Source organism: Heterodontus francisci, unplaced genomic scaffold (assembly GCF_036365525.1).
Source record: "Heterodontus francisci isolate sHetFra1 unplaced genomic scaffold, sHetFra1.hap1 HAP1_SCAFFOLD_800, whole genome shotgun sequence".
In the NCBI taxonomy this organism is placed as follows: domain Eukaryota; kingdom Metazoa; phylum Chordata; class Chondrichthyes; order Heterodontiformes; family Heterodontidae; genus Heterodontus; species Heterodontus francisci.
Window position 1 is genome coordinate 51356 of NW_027142223.1, and position 18889 is coordinate 70244.

The 18889-nt window shown below is 56.2% G+C and overlaps 2 protein-coding genes across 2 annotated transcripts in view; one reads left to right on the forward strand and one right to left on the reverse strand.

Annotated features, from left to right (window-relative positions):
- LOC137366760 (rho guanine nucleotide exchange factor 3-like) overlaps positions 1-12081 on the forward strand; it is a gene marked incomplete at its 5' end in the record, with an annotated part of 30547 nt that extends 18466 nt beyond the window's left edge. Inside the window, 3 exons of the mRNA XM_068028409.1 lie at positions 313-483; positions 10810-10999; positions 11283-12081. Coding sequence (XP_067884510.1) covers positions 313-483; positions 10810-10999; positions 11283-11539 — 618 coding nt within the window. The remainder of the gene's footprint in view (positions 1-312; positions 484-10809; positions 11000-11282) is intronic.
- A 1968-nt stretch (positions 12082-14049) lies between these two features.
- The window catches only part of LOC137366759 (properdin-like), a 196376-nt gene continuing 191536 nt past the window's right edge, over positions 14050-18889 (reverse strand). Inside the window, exon 10 of the mRNA XM_068028408.1 lies at positions 14050-14176. The gene's annotated coding sequence lies outside the window, so the exon portion shown is untranslated. The remainder of the gene's footprint in view (positions 14177-18889) is intronic.

Consider the following 18889-nt stretch of genomic DNA (forward strand, 5'->3'; position numbering starts at 1 on the left):
GGGGTGAAGGGGGAAGGGGCAGAAGGGCAAGGAAGTTGGGGTGGGAGGGTGAGGAGGTCAGGGGTGAGAGGGCGAGGAGGTCAGGGGTGAGAGGGCGAGGAGGTCAGGGGTGAGAGGGTGAGGAGGTCAGGGGTGAAGGGGAAGGGGCAGAAGGGCAAGGAAGTTGGGGTGGGAGGGTGAGGAGGTCAGGGGTGAGAGGGCGAGGAGGTCAGGGGTGAGAGTGCGAGGAGGTCAGGGGTAAGGGGGTGAGAGGATTTGAGAGTGAGAGGCGACTATACTTTCTGACTAACCTGAGTGAACTTTTTCTCTCAGATGGAACTGATTCAGCGGATTGTCGCTCAGATTAACGTGAGGACGGGCGAGTCGGAGTGCCGATACTACCGGGAAAGGCTCTGTTATCTGGACGACTCACAGGCCGAGCCCTTAATCGAACAGTCCAAGGTTCTCTGTTGTCACGGGGAACTGAAGAACAACAAGGGAGCGGTGAGACACGGAGCCAAACGGCAATTACCAGAACAATATAACTGAAAGATAAAATCACCAGAATTTCCATAATCCACACAGACCCCATAATCCACACAGACCCCATAATCCACACAGACCCCATAACCCACACAGACCCCATAATCCACACAGACCCCATAATCCACACAGACCCCATAATCCACACAGACCCCATAATCCACACGGACCCCATAATCCACACAGACCCCATAATCCACACAGACCCCATAATCCACACAGACCCCATAATCCACACGGACCCCATAATCCACACGGACCCCATAATCCACACAGACCCCATAACACACACAGACCCCATAACACACACAGACCCCATAACCCACCCCAATAACCCACGCAGACCCCATAACACACACAGAGCCCATAAGACACACAGACCCCATAACCCACACAGACCCCATAACCCACCCCAATAACCCACGCAGACCCCATAACACACACAGAGCCCATAAGACACACAGACCCCATAACCCACACAGACCCCATAACCCACCCCCATAACCCACGCAGACCCCATAACACACACAGAGCCCATAACCCACACAGACCCCATAACCCACCCCAATAATCCACACAGACCCCATAATCCACACGGACCCCATAATCCACACAGACCCCATAATCCACATAGACCCCATAATCCACACAGACCCCATAATCCACAGAGACCCCATAATCCACACAGACCCCATAATCCACACAGACCCCATAATCCACATAGACCCCATAATCCACATAGACCCCATAATCCACACAGACCCCATAATCCACACAGACCCCATAACACACACAGACCCCATAATCCACATAGACCCCATAATCCACACAGACCCCATAATCCACACAGACCCCATAATCCACACAGACCCCATAATCCACATAGACCCCATAATCCACACAGACCCCATAATCCACACAGACCCCATAACACACACAGACCCCATAATCCACACAGACCCCATAACCCACACAGACCCCATAACCCACCCCAATAATCCACACAGACCCCATAATCCACACAGACCCCATAATCCACACGGACCCCATAATCCACACAGACCCCATAACCCACCCCAATAATCCACACAGACCCCATAATCCACACAGACCCCATAATCCACACGGACCCCATAATCCACACAGACCCCATAACCCACCCCAATAATCCACACAGACCCCATAATCCACACAGACCCCATAATCCACACGGACCCCATAATCCACACAGACCCCATAACCCACACAGACCCCATAACACACACAGACCCCATAACCCACACAGACCCCATAATCCACCCCAATAATCCCCACAGACCCCATAACACACACAGACCCCATAATCCACACAGACCCCATAATACACACAGACCCCATAATCCACACAGACCCCATAATACACACAGACCCCATAACACCCACAGACCCCATAATCCACACAGACCCCATAACACCCACAGACCGCATAATCCACACAGACCCCATAATACACACAGACCCCATAACACCCACAGACCCCATAATCCACACAGACCCCATAACACCCACAGACCCCATAATCCACACAGACCCCATAACACCCACAGACCCCATATTACACACAGACCCCATAATCCACACAGACCCCATAATACACACAGACCCCATAACACCCACAGACCCCATAATCCACACAGACCCCATAACACCCACAGACCCCATAATCCACACAGACCCCATAACACACACAGACCCCATAATCCACACAGACCCCATAATACACACAGACCCCATAATCCACACAGACCCCATAATACACACAGACCCCATAACACCCACAGACCCCATAATCCACACAGACCCCATAACACCCACAGACCCCATAATCCACACAGACCCCATAATACACACAGACCCCATAATCCACACAGACCCCATAACACACACAGCCCCCATAACACCCACAGACCCCATAATACACACAGACCCCATAATACACACAGACCCCATAACCCACACAGACCCCATAATCCACACAGACCCCATAATACACACAGACCCCATAATCCACACAGACCCCATAATACACACAGACCCCATAACACCCACAGACCCCATAATCCACACAGACCCCATAATCCACACAGACCCCATAACCCACACAGAACCCATAACCCACATAGACCCCATAATCCACCCCAATAATCCACACAGACCCCATAACCCACACAGACCCCATAATACACACAGACCCCATAACCCACACAGACCCCATAACCCACACAGACGCCTTAACACCCACAGACCCCATAATCCACACAGACCCCAAAACACACACAGACCCCATAATCCACACAGACCCCATAATCCACACAGACCCCAAAACACCCACAGACCCCATAATCCACACAGACCCCAAAACACACACAGACCCCATAACCCACACAGACGCCATAACACCCACAGACCCCATAATCCACACAGACCCCAAAACACACACAGACCCCATAATCCACACAGACCCCATAACCCACACAGACCCCATAACCCACACAGACCCCATAATCCACACAGACCCCGTAACACACACAGACCCCATAACACACACAGACCCCATAACACACACAGACCCCATAACCCACACAGACCCCAAAATCCACACAGACCCCATAACCCACACAGACCCCATAACCCACACAGACCCCATAACCCACACAGACCCCATAACCCACACAGACCCCAAAACCCACACAGACCCCAAAACCCACACAGACCCCATAACACACACAGACCCCATAATCCACACAGACCCCATAATCCACACAGACCCCATAACCCACACAGACCCCATAATCCACACAGACCCCGTAACACACACAGACCCCATAACCCACACAGACCCCATAATCCACACAGACCCCATAACCCACACAGACCCCATAACCCACACAGACCCCAAAACCCACACAGACCCCATAACACACACAGACCCCATAATCCACACAGACCCCATAATCCACACAGACCCCATAACCCACACAGACCCCATAACACACACAGACCCCATAATCCACACAGACGCCATAACACCCACAGACCCCATAATCCACACAGACCCCATAACCCACACAGACCCCATAATCCACACAGACCCCATAACCCACACAGACCCCATAACCCACACAGACCCCATAACCCACACAGACCCCATAACCCACACAGACCCCGTAATCCACACAGACCCCATAACACACACAGACCCCATAACCCACACAGACCCCATAACACACACAGACCCCATAATCCACACAGACCCCATAATCCACACAGACCCCATAACCCACACAGACCCCGTAATCCACACAGACCCCATAACACACATGGACCCCATAATCCACTCTGACCCCAAAGCACACACAGACCCCATAATCCACAGAGACCCCATAACCCACATGGACCCCATAATCCACTCTGACCCCAAAGCACACACAGACCCCATAATCCACACGGACCCCATAACACACACAGACCCCATAACCCACACAGACCCCATAATCCACACGGACCCCATAACACACACAGACCCCATAACCCACACAGACCCCATAACCCACACAGACCCCATAACCCACACAGACCCCATAATCCACACAGACCCCATAATCCACACAGACCCCATAATCCACACAGACCCCATAACACACACAGACCCCATAATCCACCCCAATAACCCACACAGACCCCATAATCCACACAGACCCCATAACACACACAGACCCCATAATCCACCCCAATAACCCACACAGACCCCATAATCCACACAGACCCCATAACACACACGGACCCCATAACACACACAGACCCCATAACCCACACAGACCCCATAACACACACAGACCCCATAACCCACACAGACCCCATAACACACACAGACCCCATAACACACACAGACCCCATAATCCACACAGACCCCATAACACACACGGACCCCATAACACACACAGACCCCATAACCCACACAGACCCCATAACCCACACAGACCCCATAACACACACAGACCCCATAACACACACAGACCCCATAATCCACACAGACCCCATAACACACACAGACCCCATAACACACACAGACCCCATAACACACACAGACCCCATAACCCACACAGACCCCATAACCCACAAAAACCCAATAACCCACGCAGACCCCATAATCCACGCAGACCCCATTATCCACACAGACCCCATAACCCACACAGACCCCATAACACACACAGACCCCATAACACACACAGACCCCATAATCCACACAGACCCCATAACACACACAGACCCCATAACCCACACAGACCCCATAATCCACACAGACCCCATAACCCACACAGACCCCATAACACACACAGACCCCATAACCCACACAGACCCCATAACCCACACAGACCCCATAACCCACACAGACCCCATAACACACACAGACCCCATAACCCACAAAAACCCAATAACCCACGCAGACCCCATAATCCACGCAGACCCCATTATCCACACAGACCCCAAAACACACACAGACGCCAGAACACCCACAGACCCCATAATCCACGCAGACCCCATTATCCACACAGACCCCAAAACACACACAGACCCCATAACCCACACAGACCCCATAACCCACACAGACCCCATAACCCACATGGACCCCATAATCCACTCTGACCCCAAAGCACACACAGACCCCATAATCCACACGGACCCCATAACACACACAGACCCCATAAGACACACAGACCCCATAATCCACACGGACCCCATAATCCACACGGACCCCATAACACACACGGACCCCATAACACACACAGACCCCATAACCCACACAGACCCCATAATCCACACAGACCCCATAACCCACACAGACCCCATAACCCACACAGACCCCATAACCCACACAGACCCCATAACACACAGACCCCATAACCCACACAGACCCCATAACCCACACAGACCCCATAACCCACACAGACCCCATAACCCACACAGACCCCATAACACACAGACCCCATAACCCACACAGACCCCATAACACACACAGACCCCATAATCCACACATACCCCATAAGACACACAGACCCCATAATCCACACGGACCCCATAACACACACAGACCCCATAACCCACACAGACCCCATAATCCACCCCAATAACCCACACAGACCCCATAACCCACACAGACCCCATAATCCACACAGACCCCATAACCCACACAGACCCCATAACCCACACAGACCCCATAACCCACACAGACCCCATAACACACACAGACCCCATAATCCACACAGACCCCATAATCCACACAGACCCCATAACCCACACAAACCCCATAACCCACGCAGACCCCATAATCCACGCAGACCCCATAACACACATAGACCCCATAATCCACCCCTATAATCCACACAGACCCCATGACACACGCAGACCCCATAACCCACGCAGACCCCATAACACACGCAGACCCCATAACCCACGCTGACCCCATAACACACGCAGACCCCATAACCCACGCTGACCCCATAACCCACGCAGACCCCATAATCCACGCAGACCCCTTAACACACGCAGACCCCATGACACACGCAGACCCCATGACACACGCAGACCCCATAACCCCCACGCAGACCCCATAACCCACACGCAGACCCCATAACCCACACACAGACCCCATAACATACGCAGACCCCATAATCCACACAGACCGCATAATCCACACAGACCGCATAATCCACACAGACCGCATAACACACGCAGACCCCATAATCCACACAGACCCCATAATCCACACAGACCCCATAATCCACACAGACCCCATAATCCACACGGACCCCATAATCCACACGGACCCCATAACCCACACAGACCCCATAACACACACAGACCCCATAACCCACACAGACCCCATAACACACACAGACCCCATAATCCACACAGACCCCATAACACACACGGACCCCATAACACACACAGACCCCATAACACACACAGACCCCATAATCCACACAGACCCCATAACACACACGGACCCCATAACACACACAGACCCCATAACCCACACAGACCCCATAACACCCACAGACCCCATAACCCACGCAGACCCCATAACACCCACAGAGCCCATAAGACACACAGACCCCATAATCCACACAGACCCCATAATCCACACAGACCCCATAATCCACACAGACCCCATAATCCACACGGACCCCATAATCCACACGGACCCCATAACCCACACAGACCCCATAACACACACAGACCCCATAACCCACACAGACCCCATAACACACACAGACCCCATAATCCACACAGACCCCATAACACACACGGACCCCATAACACACACAGACCCCATAACACACACAGACCCCATAATCCACACAGACCCCATAACACACACGGACCCCATAACACACACAGACCCCATAACCCACACAGACCCCATAACACCCACAGACCCCATAACCCACGCAGACCCCATAACACCCACAGAGCCCATAAGACACACAGACCCCATAATCCACACAGACCCCATAATCCACACAGACCCCATAATCCACACAGACCGCATAACATACGCAGACCCCATAATCCACACAGACCCCATAACACACACAGACCCCATAACACACACAGACCCCATAAACCACACAGACCCCATAACCCACACAGACCCCATAACCCACACAGACCCCATAACGCACACAGACCCCATAACCCACACAGACCCCATAACACACGCAGACCCCATAACACACACAGACCCCATAACCCACGCAGACCCCATTATCCACGCAGACCCCATAATCCACACAGACCCCATTACACACGCAGACCCCATAACCGTCACAGACCCCATAACCCACACAGACCCCAGAATCCACACAGACCCCATAACACACACGGACCCCATAACACACACAGACCCCATAACACACACAGACCCCATAATCCACACAGACCCCATAACACACACGGACCCCATAACACACACAGACCCCATAACCCACACAGACCCCATAACACCCACAGACCCCATAACCCACGCAGACCCCATAACACCCACAGAGCCCATAAGACACACAGACCCCATAATCCACACAGACCCCATAATCCACACAGACCCCATAATCCACACAGACCCCATAATCCACACAGACCGCATAACATACGCAGACCCCATAATCCACACAGACCCCATAACACACACAGACCCCATAACACACACAGACCCCATAAACCACACAGACCCCATAACCCACACAGACCCCATAACCCACACAGACCCCATAACGCACACAGACCCCATAACCCACACAGACCCCATAACACACGCAGACCCCATAACACACACAGACCCCATAACCCACGCAGACCCCATTATCCACGCAGACCCCATAATCCACACAGACCCCATTACACACGCAGACCCCATAACCGTCACAGACCCCATAACCCACACAGACCCCAGAATCCACACAGACCCCATAATCCACACAGACCGCATAACATACGCAGACCCCATAATCCACACAGACCCCATAACACACACAGACCCCATAACACACACAGACCCCATAAACCACACAGACCCCATAACCCACACAGACCCCATAACCCACACAGACCCCATAACGCACACAGACCCCATAACCCACACAGACCCCATAACACACGCAGACCCCATAACACACACAGACCCCATAACCCACGCAGACCCCATTATCCACGCAGACCCCATAATCCACACAGACCCCATTACACACGCAGACCCCATAACCGTCACAGACCCCATAACCCACACAGACCCCAGAATCCACACAGACCCCATAACCCACACAGACCCCATAATCCACCCCAGTAACCCACACAGACCCCATAACCCACACAGACCCCATAATCCACACAGACCCCATAATCCACACAGACCCCATAACCCACACAGACCCCATAACATACACAGACCCCATAACACACACAGACCCCATAACACACACAGACCCCATAACCCACACAGACCCCATAACACACGCAGACCCCATAACACACACAGACCCCATAACACACGCAGACCCCATAAAACACACAGACCCCATAACACACACAGACCCCATAACACACACAGACCCCATAATCCACCCCAATAACCCACACAGACCCCATAAACCACACAGACCCCATCATCCTCCTCAATAACGCACATAGACCCCATAATCCACCCCAATAACCCACACAGACCCCATAACCCACCCCAATAAACCACTCCCCGTCCCCAATACCCACCCCATAACTCACACAGAACCCATAACAAACACAGACCCCATAATCCACCCCAATAATCCACGCAGACCCCATAATCCACACAGACCCCATAACACACAGACCCATAACCCACACAGACCCCATAACCCACACAGACCCCATAACCCACACAGACCCCATAACCCACACAGACCCCATAATCCACACAAACCCCATAATCCACACAGACCCCATAACCCACACAGACCCCATAACACACGCAGACCCCATAATCCACACAAACCCCATAACCCACACAGACCCCATAACTCACACAGACCCCATAACCCACACAGACCCCATAACCCACACAAACCCCATAACCCGCACAGACCCCATAATCCACACAGACCCCATAATCCACACAGACCCCATAACCCACACAGACCCCATAACTCACGCAGACCCCATAATCCACACAAACCCCATAACCCACACAGACCCCATAATCATCCCCAATAACCCACACAGACCCCAAAACCCACACAGACCCCATAATCCACACAGACCCCATAACCCACACAGACCCCATAATCCACCCCAGTAACCCACACAGACCCCATAATCCACACGAACCCCATAACCCACACAGACCCCATAATCCACGCAGACCCCATAACCCACGCAGACCCCATAACCCACGCAGACCCCATAACCCACACAGACCCCATAACACACACAGACCCCATAACACACACAGACCCCATAACCCACACAGACCCCATAATCCACCCCAGTAACCCACACAGACCCCATAACACACACAGACCCCAAAACACACGCAGACCCCATAACCCACACAGACCCCATAACCCACACAGACCCCATAACCCACACAGACCCCATAACACACGCAGACCCCATAACACCCACGCAGACCCCATAACCCACGCAGACCCCATAACCCACACAGACCCCATAACACACACAGACCCCATAACACACACAGACCCCATAACCCACACAGACCCCATAATCCACCCCAGTAACCCACACAGACCCCATAACACACACAGACCCCAAAACACACGCAGACCCCATAACCCACACAGACCCCATAACCCACACAGACCCCATAACCCACACAGACCCCATAACACACGCAGACCCCATAACACACACAGACCCCAAAACACACGCAGACCCCATAACCCACACAGACCCCATAACACACACAGACCCCATAACACACGCAGACCCCATAACACACGCAGACCCCATAACACACACAGACCCCAAAACACACACAGACCCCATAATCCACACAGACCCCATAACACACACAGACCCCATAACACACACAGACCCCATAACCCACACAGACCCCATAACATACGCAGAGCCCATAACCCACACAGACCCCATAACACACACAGACCCCATAATCCACACAGACCCCATAACACACACAGACCCCATAATCCACACAGACCCCATAACACACACAGACCCCAAAACACACACAGACCCCATAACACACACAGACCCCATAACACACACAGACCCCATAACACACACAGACCCCATAATCCACACAGACCCCATAACACACACAGACCCCATAATCCACACAGACCCCATAATCCACACAGACCCCATAATCCACGCAGAGCCCAGAATCCACCCCAATAACCCACACCGACCCCATAATCCACCCCATCACCCACACCGACCCCATAATCTACCCCATAACACACGCAGACCCCATAACACAGCCACAACCTGAACCACAACCTACTCCCCAAACCCCACCGCCAACCTAACCCTAATGCCACCCCAACACCCACCCTCAAACTCAACCCCCATCTCCTACTCACAAACCCAACATCTACCCACACCCCTAACCCTAACCCAATCCAACCCCTCCCCGCCCCCTCCTCGCACCAAGCCCCAAACCGCTTTACTCTCTTGGCCCCCTCTATTCCTCCTTGCCTCGTCTCTGACACTGCCTTTACCTTGTCCCAGAAACTGCGGGTCTTCCTGTTCGAGCACGCCCTGGTCGTCACTCGACCCGTGAGTCGCAATGAGCTGCCGGTGTTCCAGGTTTACCGCACCCCCATCCCAGTCCAGCAGCTGGTCTTGGAGGACCTCCCGGACGGAGAGGCTCGGGTGGGGGGCTCCATTCGGGGAGCTTTCAGTAACAGCAACGAGAGAGGTAATGAACCCGACATACTGCGCAGTGAGGGGAGAGGGGAAAGGAAGAGAGAGTGGTGTCGAGGGAGAGAAAGAGGGTTGCGGGGGTGGGGGGGGGGAGGGGGTGGGCGGTGGGGTGGGGGGGGGGAGATGGAAGAGAAGGGAAGAGAGGGGGGAGAGGAGAGAGAGGGAAGTAGTGAGGGGTGAGCGAGAATGAGAGAGGAGGAGGAGGGGAGGGGGAGAGGCAGAGAGAGAGACTGAGGAAGCTTTCGGCGCCTTCACAATTATTTCAACTCTGTTCACAGCGAAGAACATCTTCCGCGTGAGTTTCAGGGACCGGTCCCGAGGGCAGAGTCACACCCTCCAGGCGAACGACACCTTCAACAAGCAGCAGTGGGTGTCCTGCATCCGCCAGGCGGTCATCAACGTCCGGGACCGGCACCAACCCCAGCTGCAACCGGCCGAGCTGCCCGACTCCTCCCTGGAGCAAATCGCCGAGCTCAGCATAGACTGCGACGAGGAAACAGCCGCGAGAGACGCAGAGAGACCGCTCGCTGTATGACCAGATGTTTGCTCGCTCTCAATCATTCAGTGACTGATCACAGAGTCCAGCTCCACACTCCACGGCCCCTGTGTTCATGTTAAATACTCGACAAAGCACCTTGTAAAAACCTCCCCCCCCCCCCCCCCACCCACCCCCATCAAACACACCCAGGGCAGGTATAACCCGGGGGTTAGACACAGAGTAAATCTCGCTCAGCCCAGAGCCTGTGTTTTCTTTTTGCGACAGACGATCGGGATATTTCACACAATATGCTGGGAACAAAATTCAACATTTTTCCTGATAAGAGCGGTGACAGATCGCGACGGGAGTGGGCAGGATCGGAATTCAGCGGCAAGCACAAACGAAGCGCACTTCCTTCCCGGGTCCCTCCTCATTCCCGGACGGTAATCCCGAGCAGTCATTTCACCGGGTGCGGATGTAACGCAGGGCTTCGCAGCCGGCAGTCTCGGGTTTCCCGTCGGGGCAGCTCAACGGCCATGTTGTGACAGAGCGAGATGTCACATTCGCACAGCTTTTTGAATAAACGGCGGCGCAAAGTCGAGCTGAGTCAGTTCAAATCCTTCTCAGCAGCTGGGTCCGGGCAAGTGGGAGATAGAGAGAGGGCAGCAGGGGGAAGGGCTGAGGCCCTCACGGTGCAGGGACACCAGGGGGAAGGGCTGAGGCCCCCACGGTGCGGGGCACCAGGGGGAAGGGCTGAGGCCCTCACGGTGCAGGAGCACCAGGGGGAAGGGCTGAGGCCCCACGGTGCAGGGACACCAGGGGGAAGGGCTGAGGCCCCCACGGTGCAGGGACACCAGGGGGAAGGGCTGAGGCCCCCACGGTGCAGGGACACCAGGGGAAGGGCTGAGGCATCCACGGTGCAGGGACACCAGGGGGAAGGGCTGAGGCCCCCACGGTGCAGGGACACCAGGGGGAAGGGCTGAGGCCCCCACGGTGCAGGGACACCAGGGGGAAGGGCTGAGGCCCCCACGGTGCAGGGACACCAGGGGGAAGGGCTGAGGCCCCCACGGTGCAGGAGCACCAGGGGGAAGGGCTCAGACCCCCATGGTGCAGGGACACCAGGGGGAAGGGCTGAGGCCCCCACGGTGCAGGGACACCAGGGGGAAGGGCTGAGGCCCCACGGTGCAGGGACACCAGGGGGAAGGGCTGAGGTCCCACGGTGCAGGGACACCAGGGGGAAGGGCTGAGGTCCCACGGTGCAGGGGCACCAGGGGGAAGGGCTGAGGCCCCACGGTGCAGGGACACCAGGGGGAAGGGCTGAGGTCCCACGGTGCAGGGACACCAGGGGGAAGGGCTGAGGCCCCCACGGTGCAGGGACACCAGGGGGAAGGGCTGAGGTCCCACGGTGCAGGGACACCAGGGGGAAGGGCTGAGGCCCCCACGGTGCAGGGACACCAGGGGGAAGGGCTGAGGCCCCCACGGTGCAGGGACACCAGGGGGAAGGGCTGAGGCCCCCACGGTGCAGGGACACCAGGGGGAAGGGCTGAGGTCCCACGGTGCAGGAGCACCAGGGGGAAGGGCTGAGACCCCCATGGTGCAGGGACACCAGGGGGAAGGGCTGAGGCCCCACGGTGCAGGGACACCAGGGGGAAGGGCTGAGACCCCCATGGTGCAGGGACACCAGGGGGAAGGGCTGAGGTCCCACGGTGCAGGGACACCAGGGGGAAGGGCTGAGGCCCCCACGGTGCAGGGACACCAGGGGGAAGGGCTGAGGTCCCACGGTGCAGGGACACCAGGGGGAAGGGCTGAGGCCCCCACGGTGCAGGGACACCAGGGGGAAGGGCTGAGGCCCCCACGGTGCAGGGACACCAGGGGGAAGGGCTGAGGCCCCCACGGTGCAGGAGCACCAGGGGGAAGGGCTCAGACCCCCACAGTGCAGGGACACCAGGGGGAAGGGCTGAGGCCCCACGGTGCAGGGACACCAGGGGGAAGGGCTGAGGTCCCATGGTGCAGGGGCACCAGGGGGAAGGGCTGAGGCCCCACGGTGCAGGGACACCAGGGGGAAGGGCTGAGGTCCCACGGTGCAGGGGCACCAGGGGGAAGGGCTGAGGCCCCACGGTGCAGGGACACCAGGGGGAAGGGCTGAGGTCCCACGGTGCAGGAACACCAGGGGGAAGGGCTGAGGTCCCACGGTGCAGGGACACCAGGGGGAAGGGCTGAGGTCCCACGGTGCAGGGACACCAGGGGGAAGGGCTGAGGTCCCACGGTGCAGGGACACCAGGGGGAAGGGCTGAGGTCCCACGGTGCAGGGACACCAGGGGGAAGGGCTGAAGTCCCACGGTGCAGGGACACCAGGGGAAGAGCCGAGGCCTCACGTTGCAGGAGCACCAGGGGGAAGGAGGGATGAGGGGAGTCAGGGATGAAAAGTACTGGGTTGTGGGCTGGATTGACAGGGGTTGATGGTGGGGGGAAGGGTATTTGAGCAGACAGCAGAGTGAGATCGCTCCTGAAACTCATTGCACCAGCTACCTGAAAACAAACTAGAGATTTCACAAGTCACGCTGAGGTGAAGAGGAAGACTGTTTTATTGTCAAATTAACAACAGCTATCAGCATTTAGAGAGAGAGAGAGAGAGAGCGTCCGATACAGGCAATTAAAGATTTCCAATGACCAGTCTTCAAAAACACGAGCTTCCTGCAAGGAAAGAATATTTATTAATGACAAACCAGATCAGTTCACTCAGTGAGAGTCAGTGTGTGTGGGACCCGTACCCCAGTGAGAGTCAGTGTGTGTGGGACCTGTAACCCAGTGAGAGTCAGTGTGTGTGGGACCCGTACCCCAGCGAGAGTCAGTGTGTGTGGGACTCGTACCCCAGTGAGAGTCAGTGTGTGTGGGACTCGTACCCCAGTGAGAGTCAGTGTGTGTGGGACTCGTACCCCAGTGAGAGTCAGTGTGTGTGGGACCTGTAACCCAGTGAGAGTCAGTGTGTGTGTGACCCGTACCCCAGTGAGAGTCAGTGTGTGTGGGACCTGTAACCCAGTGAGAGTCAGTGTGTGTGTGACCCGTACCCCAGTGAGAGTCAGTGTGTATGTGACCCTACCCCAGTGAGAGTCAGTGTGTGTGGGACCTGTAACCCAGTGAGAGTCAGTGTGTGTGTGACCCGTACCCCAGTGAGAGTCAGTGTGTGTGTGACCCGTACCCCAGTGAGAGTCAGTGTGTGTGTGACCCGTACCCCAGTGAGAGTCAGTGTGTGTGTGACCCGTACCCCAGTGAGAGTCAGTGTGTGTGGAACCCGTACCCCAGTGAGAGTCAGTGTATGTGGGACCCGTACCCCAGTGAGAGTCAGTGTGTGTGTGACCCGTACCCCAGTGAGAGTCAGTGTGTATGTGACCCTACCCCAGTGAGAGTCAGTGTGTGTGGGACCTGTAACCCAGTGAGAGTCAGTGTGTGTGTGACCCGTACCCCAGTGAGAGTCAGTGTGTATGTGACCCTACCCCAGTGAGAGTCAGTGTGTGTGGGACCTGTAACCCAGTGAGAGTCAGTGTGTGTGGGACCCGTACCACAGTGAGAGTCAGTGTGTGTGGGACCCGTACCACAGTGAGAGTCAGTGTGTGTGGGACCCGTACCACAGTGAGAGTCAGTGTGTGTGGGACCCGTACCCCAGTGACAGTCAGTGCGTGTGGGACCCGTACCCCAGTGAGAGTCAGTGTGTGTGGGACCCGTACCCCAGTGAGAGTCAGTGTGTGTGTGACCCGTACCCCAGTGAGAGTCAGTGTGTGTGGGACCCGTACCACAGTGAGAGTCAGTGTGTGTGGGACCCGTACCACAGTGAGAGTCAGTGTGTGTGGGACCCGTACCCCAGTGACAGTCAGTGCGTGTGGGACCCGTACCCCAGTGAGAGTCAGTGTGTGTGGGACCCGTACCCCAGTGAGAGTCAGTGTGTGTGTGACCCGTACCCCAGTGAGAGTCAGTGTGTGTGGGACTCCTGTACCCCAGTGAGAGTCAGTGTGTGTGGGACTCCTGTACCCCAGTGAGAATCAGTGTGTGTGGGATCCCCGCACCCCAGTGAGAGTCAGTTTGTGCGGGACCCGTCCTCCAGTGAGAGTCAGTGCGTGTGGGACCCGTACCCCAGTGAGAGTCAGTGTGTGTGGGACCCGTACCCCAGTGAGAGTCAGTGTGTGTGTGACCCGTACCCCAGTGAGAGTCAGTGTGTGTGGGACCCGTACCCCAGTGAGAGTCAGTGTGTGTGGGACTCCTGTACCCCAGTGAGACTCAGTGAGTGTGGCACCCGTACCCCAGTGAGAATCAGTGTGTGTGGGATCCCCGTACCCCAGTGAGAATCAGTGTGTGTGGAACTCCTGTACCCCAGTGAGAGTCAGTGTGTGTGGGACTCCTGTACCCCAGTGAGAGTCAGTGTGTGTGGGACTCCTGTACCCCAGTGAGAATCAGTGTGTGTGGAACTCCTGTACCCCAGTGAGAGTCAGTGTGTGTGGGACTCCTGTACCCCAGTGAGAATCAGTGTGTGTGGGATCCCCGTACCCCAGTGAGAATCACTGTGTGTGGGATCCCCGTACCCCAGTGAGAATCAGTGTGTGTGGGATCCCCGTACCCCAGTGAGAATCAGTGAGTGTGGGACTCCTGTACCACAGTGAGAATCAGTGAGTGTGGGACCCGTACCTCAGTGAGAGTCAGTGTGTGTGGGACCCGTACCCCAGTGAGAATCAGTGTGTGTGGAACTCCTGTACCCCAGTGAGAGTCAGTGTGTGTGGGACTCCTGTACCCCAGTGAGAGTCAGTGTGTGTGGGACTCCTGTACCCCAGTGAGAATCAGTGTGTGTGGAACTCCTGTACCCCAGTGAGAGTCAGTGTGTGTGGGACTCCTGTACCCCAGTGAGAATCAGTGTGTGTGGGATCCCCGTACCCCAGTGAGAATCACTGTGTGTGGGATCCCCGTACCCCAGTGAGAATCAGTGTGTGTGGGATCCCCGGACCCCAGTGAGAATCAGTGAGTGTGGGACTCCTGTACCACAGTGAGAATCAGTGAGTGTGGGACCCGTACCTCAGTGAGAGTCAGTGTGTGTGGGACCCGTACCCCAGTGAGAGTCAGTGTGTGTGGGACTCGTACCCCAGTGAGAGTCAGTGTGTGTGGGACTCGTACCCCAGTGAGAGTCAGTGTGTGTGGGACCCGTACCCCAGTGAGAGTCAGTGTGTGTGGGACCAGTACCCCACTGAGAGTCAGTGTGTGTGTGGGATCCCCGTACCCCAGTGACAGTCAGTGTGTGTGGGACCAGTACCCCAGTGAGAGTCAGTGTGTGTGTGGGACCAGTACCCCAGTGAGAGTCAGAGTGTGTGTGAGCCGTACCCCAGTGAGAGTCAGTGTGTGTGGGATCCCCGTGCCCCAGTGAGAGTCAGTGTGTGTGGGACCAGCACCCAGTAAGAGTCAGTGTGTGTGGGATCCCCGTACCCCAGCGAGAGTCAGTGTGTGTGGGATCCCCGTATCCCAGTGAGAGTCAGTGTGTGTGTGACCCGTACCCCAGTGAGAGTCAGTGTGTGTGGGATCCCCGTACCTCAGTGAGAGTCAGTGTGTGTGGGACCCCCGTACCCCAGTGAGAGTCAGTGTGTGTGGGACCAGTACCCAGTGAGAGTCAGTGTGTGTGGGACTCGTACCCCAGTGTGAGTCAGTGTGTGTGTGGGACCAGTACCCAGTGAGAGTCAGTGTGTGTGGGACCCCCGTATCCCAGCGAGAGTCAGTGTGTGTGGGACCTGTACCCCAGTGAGTGTCAGTGTTTGTGGGACCCCCGTACCCCAGTGAGAGTCAATGTGTGTGGGAGCCCCGTACCCCAGTGACAGTCAGTGTGTGTGGGACCCGTACCCCAGTGAGAGTCAGTGTGTGTGGGACCCCCGTATCCCAGTGACAGTCAATGTGTGTGGGAGCCCCGTACCCCAGTGACAGTCAGTGTGTGTGGGACCCCTGTATCCCAGTGACAGTCAGTGTGTGTGGGACCCGTACCCCAGTGAGAGTCAGTGTGTGTGGGACCCGTACCCCAGTGAGAGTCAGTGTGTGTGGGACCCCCGTATCCCAGTGACAGTCAGTGTGTGTTGGACCCATACCCCAGTGAGAGTCAGTGGGTGTGGGACCCTCGTACCCCAGTGAGAGTCACTGTGTGTGGGACCCCCGTATCCCAGTGAGAGTCAGTGTGTGTGGGACCCGTACCCCAGTGAGAGTCAGTATGTGTGGGACCCATACCCCAGTGAGAGTCAGTGGGTGTGGGACCCTCGTACCCCAGTGAGAGTCACTGTGTGTGGGACCCCCGTATCCCAGTGAGAGTCAGTGTGTGTGGGACCTGTACCCCAGTGAGAGTCAGTGTGTGTGGGACCCGTACCCAAGTGAGAGTCAGTGTGTGTGGGACCCGTACCCCAGTGAGCTTCAGTGGGTGTGGGACTCCCGTACCCCAGTGGGAGTCAGTGTGTGTGGGAACCCCGTACCCCAGTGAGAGTCACTGTGTGTGGGACCCCCGTACCCCAGTGAGAGTCAGTGTTTGTGGGACCCCCGTACCCCAGTGAGAGTCAGTGTGTGTGGGGCCTGAACCCCAGTGGGAGTCAGTGTGTGTGGGACCAGTACCCCAGTGAGAGTCAGTGTGTGTGGGACCCGTACCCCACTGAGAGTCAGTGTGTGTGGGACCCCTGTATCCCAGTGAGAGTCAGTGTATGTGGGACCCGTACCCCAGTGAGAGTCAGTGTGTGTGGGACCCCCGTACCCCAGTGACAGTCAGTGTGTGTGGGAGCCCCGTACCCCAGTGAGAGTCAGTGTGAGTGGGACCTGTACCCCAGTGAGAGTCAGTGTGTGTGGGACTCGTACCCCAGTGAGAGTCAGTGTGTGTGGGACCTGTACCCCAGTGAGAGTCAGTGTGTGTGGGACCTGGACACCAGTGAGAGTCAGTGTGTGTGGGACCCCCGTACCCCAGTGAGAGTCAGTGTGTGTGGGACCCGTACCCCAGTGAGGGGCAGTATGTGTGGGACCCCAGTGAGAGTCAGTGTGTGTGGGACCCGTACCCCAGTAAGAGTCAGTGTGTGTGGGACTCCTGTACCCCAGTGAGAATCCGTGTGTGTGGGATCCCCGTACACCAGTGAGAATCAGTGTGTGTGGGATCCCCGTACCCCAGTGAGAGTCAGTGTGTGTGTGACCCGTACCCCAGTGAAAGTCAGTGTGTGTGGGACCAGTACCCGGTGAGAGTCAGTGTGTGTGGGACTCGCACCCCAGTGAGAGTCAGTGTGTGTGTGGGACCAGTACCCAGTGAGAGTCAGTGTGTGTGGGACCCGTACCCCAGTGAGAGTCAGTGTGTGTGGGACCCCAGTGAGAGTCAGTGTGTGTGGGACCCGTACCCCAGTGAGAGGCAGTATGTGTGGG